Source organism: Pholis gunnellus, assembly GCF_910591455.1.
Source record: "Pholis gunnellus genome assembly, chromosome: 7".
NCBI lineage: Eukaryota > Metazoa > Chordata > Actinopteri > Perciformes > Pholidae > Pholis > Pholis gunnellus.
In genome coordinates this window covers 15,380,861-15,390,957 of record NC_136533.1, presented here as the reverse complement: position 1 = coordinate 15,390,957, position 10,097 = coordinate 15,380,861, and the positions used below count along the sequence as shown (strand labels likewise).

At 41.0% G+C, this 10,097-nt stretch overlaps 1 protein-coding gene across 2 annotated transcripts; it reads right to left on the bottom strand.

The window, feature by feature from the left end:
- Window positions 1-1,460: 1,460 nt before the first annotated feature.
- Window positions 1,461-9,789, bottom strand: LOC306699184 (S-adenosylhomocysteine hydrolase-like protein 1; the record flags this gene model as incomplete). 2 transcript variants are annotated; one of them, XM_079163713.1, is made up of 16 exons in its annotated part: window positions 1,461-1,585; window positions 1,693-1,771; window positions 1,882-1,950; window positions 2,524-2,622; window positions 2,722-2,816; window positions 2,904-2,974; window positions 3,091-3,179; window positions 3,270-3,333; window positions 3,408-3,524; window positions 3,610-3,716; window positions 4,349-4,443; window positions 4,589-4,691; window positions 4,778-4,878; window positions 5,123-5,260; window positions 5,662-5,773; window positions 9,535-9,789. In XM_079163713.1, 16 exons carry the CDS (start codon window positions 9,787-9,789, stop codon window positions 1,461-1,463), a joined length of 1,719 nt encoding a protein of 572 aa, XP_079019839.1. The 2 variants fall into 2 exon arrangements, with proteins under 2 accessions (XP_079019839.1, XP_079019840.1); XM_079163714.1 differs by lacking the exon at window positions 9,535-9,789 and adding an exon at window positions 7,887-7,961.
- Window positions 9,790-10,097: the final 308 nt, after the last annotated feature.

Genomic DNA, 10,097 nt, shown 5'->3' with positions numbered 1-10,097 from the left:
ATAAGGAGATTATTAACTAAATAAAAATATAGATCACATTTTTTTTATACCTGACTAAATATTAAAAGGTAAGGTGTTAGCACAGTATTCCTACTTCTCACACCTGGACTTTAGTAACTAGACAGTCAGAGAAAAATGTTCAGGGAGACTTTAGTGGCCAGGAAAAAATAACTAGATGAGGTGTTTCTGTTTGGGTAGGAGGTTCATTTAAAAAAATCTAAAGCTAAAAAATGTATAACAAAATAAACGGCGAGGCCTTAAAATAGCAGAAATATAAGTTATTATGCTCATTACTAGTGTCACTCAAAGACAACAGCACTCTTACGCCCCCAAGTGGTCAAACAGTCACTCGATAGGCTGCTAAGTGAGCTGACTCCAACCAGCAGGTCGAACTGGTCAGTTTTACCTTTAGTCATTGTTTGTTGAGCACAATATAGATTTCAGTAGTCATTTTTATGGATGCACCTGTATTGATGGTGTTGTAGGTTTGTGTTATGACCACAGATGTGACCACAAACATTAAACCAAGTAAAATGTTCATGCAGGTACAAACTTAAGATGCCTTCCTTTGACAGAGAAGCAGCGAAAAGCTTTGAGAAAGAGCAAATATGTTCTTTTTATTATAATATACTATGCATGTTTCAATACAACTATCTTATAGAAATCAATGAAAATATGTTAACTTTGTTTCATTCCTTTGTGTTGATGGTCCACTTAACAATGCATCAGATATTAAACAACACTGTCTCGACAGGGAATCAGCCAACTATCTGGGATTTATATGTCAACTAGTAATACGTTGATTGTCAAGTACAGTTGTTCAAACTTTTAATTGACCGTTGGTAGACAGTCACAGGCTTCGTTTAAGCTTAATGTGAGGATTAGGTAAACGTGGTAATGTTGGATATGAATCAGGATTATAGAGACTATTTAAAATGTGTTTCACTCTCACTGATAAATCAGCAGATATTCAGTTGACAACGACTGATGATCATTTCTTGAGATGTCAACTTTTCCTCTACATGTTGTTGGTTAGATATATGTCACTGCTACAATAATTAATGGTGTTGTTATTATTGTATGCAGAATAGATAACTCCCATTCAGCATTTTGTGTTTTTTTTTCTCAACTTTAACTCTTTTAGTTTCAATTCAGAATTCACTGTGATTACATTGTGACCATTTAAGGAACAGTGTAACACATGATAACAGATACAACCGCACAAACACAGGAAAAACAGTGAACACAAGTAAAAGCTTGAAGTCCACTGTCTCGCCACAATATTGAGTCTGGTAAAGACTGAGATCGTGGAGGTTGTCAGTGCTTTGTCTGCAGAGGTTGTTGTACATCGTCAAGTCCTCCAGAAGGTTAGTACCTGTTTTAAAAAAAAAAAAGATTTCAGTTAAATCATAAAAATCATATCCCTGTTTTGATTTTTTGTAAGAAAAGTGCACATGTCCTCACCTGTAGTAGTTTGGTTTGAAGGGTCCATGTTTGCTGATGCCCAGGTACTTGGCCTGGTCATCAGTCACCTCTGAGAGGTGAGCGTCAAACGTCGGCAGGTGAAGACTGGCCACACATTCATCTGAAATGATAAGAATGGAGTGTTTGTCATGTCTGAATGAAATGAATATAAATGTGGTAAACAAGAAAGGTAATAACTGTTTAAGGGTATTTAAGATGAGGACTTGCCCATCTTCTTTGGCAGCAGGTAGACGTCCTGCTTGTATCGTCCTTCTGGAGCGCTGTACAGCTCTATGAGAGCCAGAGCCTGACAATCGACAGTAAACGTTACCACAACTAAAGGTGCCAGAGCCACAGATACTTCCTCTCTAATACATTTAGGGAAGAATAACACATTGAACTTAAAACATATCGTACCTGAGTTGTGGCGGTGATGGAGAGGACAAATGAGGGCACTGTGGAGCAGCTCAGATTCAGCAAACGACCCTGAGTGAAAATTAAAAAACTCACAGACTGGGATGTGACAGCAGCCATTGACGATAACCTAAAAACATCTTCAAGGGTATTATCTCAAATAATTATGTAGAATAGTCCAAAAGTATCCCTCTGTCTGTCTGCAGACCGGATCTAATTAAGAAGTGAAGCGATCAGGTAAATCTGTTCTTGTTGATCAGCATCAAGTCCTTCATTTGTCATCATGAGTGGAGCTGTAGGACTGCACTGGAAACACTCCTATGAAAAACAGAATCCTGACGCTTTGTTGTGTCTTATTTAATAATTAATTTAATTCATATCTAGTTACAGTTCTTATCCTAACCATAACACACACACTCAATCCCAACTATCAATCATGTAACCTAATAAGCACCAGCATTTTCAGCTTTATACCCAAACCAGGAAGCGGGAATGCACCGCAGGAAGCCATCATTGGTCAACAAGAGCCCAGTTAGAGCACACTGAGAGGCTATAGGCCTACTTTACTTTCAAAATGTCTGTGCATTATCCCTCAGTGCTGGTGTATAATAATAATAATAACAACAATAATAACAGTATTATCACCTCAGCCAGCAGGACGATTCTCTTGCCATCCGGCCAGATAACATGGTCCACCTGCGGCCTCACACGCTTCCACCTCAGCTCTGCAGTCCGCAGACTCACCTGAGAGAAAAGAGTCAAAAGCTAATTTGTATACAGGTACACACACACACACACACACACACACACACATGAAAAAAAACACACACACACAGTTCATACCAAATCTATCTCGGTGCTGGAGTGTCCCATGTTGCAGAGTATGCAGCCATCCTTCATTCTGTCCAGATGTTCCCTTCCCACCACGTTTTTATTGCCTGCAGAGAAACAGAGCTGAAGCAAACTGCAACAGTATTGATATTTTTAATAACAGCTAATATTTCTGCGTAGAGGACAGCAGTTACCTGTGCAGGTGATGACCATGTCTACCTGTCGGGCTACGTCACTCAGTTTAATCACTCTGAAGCCATCCATGCTAGCGGGAGGCAGAGAAAAGGGGGTCACAGCTACTAAAACATATTTCATAATGCTTTGTAGAGTGAAACACTCTTTACAGCTGTGCTGATAAAAGCTTCCTCCATTCATTCATACCAGGCCTGAAGGGCACAAATGGGATCCACTTCTGTGATGTACACGACAGTGCCCAACGCTTTCAGGGCAGCACAGCAACCTTTGCCAACCTGCAAGAAGAGACAAAAGAGGTTGGTAAAGCTGCTTTAAATGTACGTCATGTACACAGCAGCACTGGGAACATTCATTATTTCACTGACCTCCCCATATCCGCACACCACCGCCTGTTTTCCTCCAAACATGACGTCAGTGGTTCTCTTCAACCTGACAGAAAAGATCAACATAGTCAGGCTCTGTACTGTACTAGGGGTTTCACCAAACGTTCACAATGTCAGTACCCGTCCAGTATGGACTCCTTGCAGCAGTAAAGGTTGTCGAATTTCTGCTTGGTCACCGAGTCGTTAACGTTCATAGCCGGGACACACAGCCTGCCTGCCTTTGACATCTGGTATAACCTGAAACACGGGTGGGGAGACACACATGTGTGAAGTGGGGGAGGACTTTTTTAGGAACGTCATTCAGGTTTAGGGAGAAACTAACCGATAGATGCCTGTAACACTTTCCTCTACGATGCCTTTGATGTTCTTGAACAGGCTCGGGTGCTTCTTATAGATCCAGTGGGTCAGGTCGCCTCCATCATCCAGAATCTGAGGGGGGGGGAAGCTAAACTCTTCATCAATGCAACCTTTCTATCTGTAGTAGTAAATCAAAGTCATTAAAGGCACATTTGACCCAAACATGAAGTCAAATTTTATTTAAACATATCCATGCAAATCCATCCAGTATGTTTTGCATATATAGGCCTTAGCTCAGCTCAATATGTTATATTCAATGAGACATGTGTTGCTCAGTGTTGAAATGTCGACTTATTTACTAGAAATCCACAAATCTTAAAAAGAACAGTATATTTATTCTATATTATATTCAGAAAGAGACATTACTACTGACATTTAAAGAAAATGTAACAGTTTGTTAAATACGCACAAATGAAGGAGAGGTCTTCACTCAGTACGGTAAAATAAGAAAAATATTAACACCAAAAAGATCCAAAACTGAGAAATAATTAGACAAAATACACATGTAGTAATGATAATAATGTTTTTTTGAACTCTGAAGTTTCCTTGAGAACATGTAGATTTTATTTTAATTGTCAAGCTTCACTGGTCAAATGCAACCAAACTTCATTTCACTGTGGTGAACTACAGTTTGATATCTTCAAACTTTGTCCAATCAATCTTGAACTTAATTAGGAGTGCTGTCCTTTCATTGATAACTGTACCATGTTGGGCTGCCAGGTCTCAGCACTGACACATCGGTCAATACACCACCAGAAGTCTTCCTCTGATTCTCCTCTCCATGCAAACACTGGGGTGCCTGAGATACAGAGCAGGTTATATAATTAAAGATAATCAGACGAGTCGGGTGGGAGGAGCAGGTAATAGGAGCAGGTAGGAGGAGCAGGTAATAGGAGCAGGTGGGAGGAGCAGGTAGGAGGAGCAGGTTACAGAGACAGTCGTACCTCCTTCAGCCAGAGCAGCAGCCACAGTGTTCTGAGTGGAGAAGATGTTACAGGCCGCCCAGCGACACTGAGCTCCCAACGCAGACAGAGTCTCAATCAACACCTGCAAGAGACCGTAGACATACAGAGTGAACAAAAGATGTTTTTTTTATTACTATTACTATTTTTGTGAGTGTGTGTTGAACTGACCGCTGTCTGTGCAGTGATGTGTGTGCAGCCCAACACTTTGGCTCCAGCCAGAGGCTTCTCCCCACTTGCTCCTTTTCTCAGGACCATTAATGCTGGCATTTCTAAATATCACAGACACATTAAAGAGACATGCATGGCAGTTCAGTCACTTCAGGACTACTAGCTGTTCTGCCAACGGTCTGACTGGGATTCAGTTCAGCTCACTTTATTAATGGGCTTTCCGTTTTGCCGTTACAGGCACATGGTGTAAGGCGCTTCTTGGATGGGTGCAATATGAATTGTACGTATTTTGTCATTATCTTTCGTGAGGACATGAACAGCCGTCCAACGACTCTTCGTCTTTACCTTGCTGTGCGATTATTATTTCTCTGCGTCCAAATTCCGCCTGTTTGATGTTTTTGATGCAGAAGTCAGAGAGGCCCTTGGAGGTCCTCTGAGGCTTGTCTCTGGGAGCGGACTCATCCTCTGAGCTGTCACTGCACACTGCGACACAGAAATCAGGCAATGTGTATGAAAACAATCTGATACAGTGTAATGTCCAAAAACAAACGTTGTGAATTGTCTCTGGTTTTGTTGTGTGTGTTTGGAGTCAAATTCTAGCTCGTGAGTCTTATTTCTGAGCCTTTGAAGTCTGTATTAACTCTGGCAGTGAAGGACACGTTTCAGAAAGGCTCACAGAGCCGATTAGGACCAAATTAAAGAGACTTAATTCTTCAGAAAGACTTTTCCTTTTAATTAAGGTTTAGCTGAAGGAGAAAGAACCCTTATCCCCGGGGCCTCTGGTTCTCGTGCTGCTGCGATCAGAACCAGCTCAGTTTATGTATCAAAGACATGTGATCAGACTTAAGAGCGTATGTGTGTCGTGTGTTTGCATCTTTCCGTACCTGAACCGTGACTATCTGTAGACGACTGTGAGATGGAATGAGACAGAGAGCGACGACCAGTGTTCGAGGTATGTTTGTTGAAATCTTGCTTCTGGTCAGTGATCTGTATTTGCTTTGGAGCCCAAAAAAGAGACACAAACACACATAGTAAACCAATAATATCGGTTGTTACTTCCCTGCACGTCACAAACATAAAGTCTCACCAACTACATGCTTGAAAAAGACAAAATTGCACATAAGCACCACCCTTCAGAGCAGACTCTCTGCTCACAGCCTGTCACGATTACAAATCTCCTACCCCTGAATCATCCCCGTATCTGCTGCTTTCTCACCGTCCACTGCGGCTGATTGAAGGCTAGGCTGCTGCCACAGGAGTCCCACTTGTCCATGTCCGCTCCCTGGCTGCTTGCCTGACTCTGCTGCCTGAGCTTCAGGTCCAGCTCCAAAAAAATTCAGACACACCCGCTCACTGACCCCACCTCCAAAAAGTAAACACACGCATTGAGAGTTTGAATTTTTAGGGCCACAGGTTTGATGGGATCATTTAGTTGGCAACTCTGCTTTCAGAAAGGATTTGCATATACTGTATATAAAACGACAGCATAGTGTGTGTGTGTATTGCACACACACTATGCTGGAGCAAATCTTTATTTAAGCTTGTTTTTAAAGTGTAACTCCACAGATGTGACACATACAGGGCAGTGTACTTGCAGGGTAAAACAGTTGTATTATGCGTTGTGTGGCTCTGGAGGGACCAGACATAATAACTCTGATGGAGTTATGGTGATGTCATCGAGGTTATCTCATCTCGGGCAGCTTTTAACACAAAGCTTTTGTTACAAACTGGACGAGGAGGTTGAAAGATGTGGACATTTAGATCGGACAAAAGTGTCTTATCAAATAGCATTCTAGGAATCGTAGGATCCAGTTATGACAGACATTGTTTTTCTAAAGTTCCCCCAACTTTATGAAAGTGCAATGCAAATCAGTGGAAAAGCCCTCTAAGGAGTGCAATGTGTAGGTGCTGTTGCTCTTCTCTTTCACCCTTTTTTAGACATTTAGAAGAAAAAAAAGATTCAAGGTTACAAAAATATGAAGTTAGGGCTGTGTTGACATTGAAACACAAGGTGACCTTGTTCCAATATCAAAATGTGTGAATATATATATATATATATATATATATATATATATATATATATATATAGTATGTCAAGCAAAACTCCAAAATAGAATAATATCAGGGTAATACATTTAAGCTTCTATGATTATCATTAAAGTTTCCATATTCAACTGACAAGTCTTTAAATCATAACTAATGACATTCGTCACAGCTGAATTGGAGAAAGGCTTCATTCACTCTGAGTCAGGATTAAAGAGATCTTTCATGTGACGCCGCCTCAAATCCTCGTTAGGAGCAATTAAACATGAAGTGCTCCTGAATGTTTGTATCGAGGATCTCTGTGGGAGTTTTTCAGCCCTCTGCTCCCCTCTGACTTTAGATCAATCACTGTTCTAACGTATTTCCAGTAACTCCACTTTATCATGCGGCTTTCTTTTTTTTAAAACATACTTCTTTTCTTCTTAATCGTACTGATTTAAAATATGCTCCACTTTGATTGGCTGATAAATGATTGAAAGTAAAATCTAAATTGGTCCACTTTGCTGATCTGATTGAAAGGAAATATATAAAATTGTGAATTTAAGACAAATTAATACAAAAATATATATAAGACTTGTAAAAATCTTTGTTCCAAGTAATGGCTTCTTGAATACAGCTTGTATTTACTCAAGCAGCTGCTTAATCTTTAACATGAGAAGACATTCTGTGACCTGAGGCAATGTGAACATTAACTTAATGATCACAAAACCCTCTCCTACAGGGCTCAGCAAACAGGTTTGAATCCAAGCCAGCTACTGTGAAAGTACAATGAAGGTCTATAAAGCTAATACGTGGCTGTTGGTGTTAATGTGTAAATGTCCTCTTGGGAAACCAAAAGTTTCTATTAAACTTTTAGTTATTTAAATCAATAAAACCCAAGAAAATTCACAGTTGGTTAAAAACAGATATAAAGGGTTCATTTTATTAAGGTTTATTCAAGTACTCCTATTAACACAACTTACAGTAATGGTTACTAATAATTCAACATGAAGACCGGACTCGCTGCCTAAAAGTAAACTCTAAAATAAAGAGATTAACAGCGCTCCTGAAACAAAAGCAGTGATACCTTGATGCGGATGGACTGCACTGCCTCCTGGTCCTTGGATTTAGTTAGGTTCACTAGACTGTACACTTTCTTCATGCTGGGAGAGCTGCTCTCACACTGACCACAGTTACTCTGCAGAGCTGCATGCGGATGCGGATGAACTGATTAGAGAGTTCACAGAGTGACGCTTTATGCCCCACCTTCGCCCCCATCAGGCCCAGGTGACGGGTGGAGAGAAGACAGAGAGAGAGTGAATGAGTCTTTGTGAGGCTTACAGAGGGGAACTCTGGGAAAATATAGAAGAACAGGTTAGAGATGAAGAGAAGAAAGAGAGTTGTAAGGAAACAGAAGCTCAGTCAAGTGTTACTTGAGGTCACAGATGTATGTGAGTATAAAGTGCACTTTGCTCTCAGGGTATACATTAAATAGACAGCAGAGTGATGCACATACATGAACATACATTCATGACAGAGACTGTTAGTGAGAGAGAGAGATAAAGATGAATGAAACTATAGTGATAGAGGAAGCAAAAAAGTGAGCAAACACAAGTCTTATGTGTTGAAGCATTCAGGGACACAGACGGCAGCTTAGGCTTCTTTAAGTAAACAGACAATAGAGCTGGACTTAACTGTAGAAGTCATTGTTTTCTCTGCCGCTCTGCAGTGTTACTGAAAGCCTCTTAAAGGGGCATTCTACTAATTTTCCACACACTGATCAGTTTAAGGGGAGTATAACACAGCCTGTAAGCAGTGAGCTACAGAGGTTTGATACGCTCACATCTTTCTAACTCCACACCCACAGATTTTTTTAATTTTCAAACTTGTATAGTCTTAAACTTTTCAGATTTCACACAGCACCGTCTGGAGCAGCAGCACATTAAACAGTTACAGACAATAAAATTCAATGTCACAGCATACAATATATATTCTGGATCACATGATGGCAAATAGCTTAGCCAAAGCATCTACAACCTGATGTACCTTCCTCCAATACCTTCAATCTATTTTTGAATTTTTTAAAACACTTAAAGAGACCAGACAGTAGCTTCCAGGATATTTCAGATGGATACATTTACATAGATGTGAAGGAAGCAAGTTAAGAATTGCCTTATACAATGCAGGCCAACCATTCCTAGCATACAGTGAGGCCGATTTAGTAATGAACCGCAATGCTCCATGATATAAAGTATCAGAGGAGTGAAGGCATTGAGAAGATGCATGCATAAATAAAGCATCACCATAGTCAATCACAGACATGAACGTAGCAGCGACAAGTCTCCTTTTTGCATCAAAAGAGAAGGAAAGACTTATTTCAGAAATATAAAATCCAGCCTCGGCTTTAAGTTCTTCACAATAAGCTGAGTGTGAGACTTAAAAGAAAGAGAATAATCAATTAAGAATCCTACTTTGATGTGTGACATCAGCACACTTCCCCTTTAAGTCTACTCTGTCTTTTCAAAGGGACAACATGAGTGAAAAATGTGAATACGGCGTCAAACATTCATAGAGGCCTGCACATCTAAAATCATTAACAGCCTAAGTATATGCAGAGTCACGCTTCCTGTTTAGAACACTTACAGATGCTCACAGCATATACAATGTCTTCATCTTGACAGGCCTGACCAATGATGCAGTCAAAAGTCAGGAAATGTAGCAGCTTCCTTGCTCACCATGTCAGTCTTCAGAGCTTCAGTCACCAGCTCTCCTGTTCCAGACACCTCCGCCCCGTCTCTGCCCCGACCATGAGGTGTCCTCCTGCTCTCTGCTGCCTTCAGCATCTGCTGCAGGTTGGGGCTGCATTTTACCGACTGATGTTTGGTGTGTTCCTCCTCCGCTGTTCCACTCACCACATGAGGATCAGGATATTCATCAGGTAGTGACATGTCCTCCCAGGAGGCTCCTGTCTGGTCCCTTTCCTCTGCCATTACTCCACTGGCAGCCAGTAATCAAGTGAATTAGATTCCTGCTCAGGTGATCAGACAGCAGACCAGCTGACGGCTCGGCCATACCCTGCCCACATGCATCTTTCCTCCTGCGGGGCGTCTGTTTACACTAAACAGCAGCAGTTCTTGGGTTACTTTGACTAAATGTAAAGTAGATAATTAGACCTGTAGGCAGTGTGTACAAGGTAGAAGTGCAACTCACCTCCACCAAAGTGCCATGTAGGTAGATGTCAACATGTGCCCTCATAGTCTTTTGTACGGAAAGGTCTCCGGTTAATGGAGAAGCACTT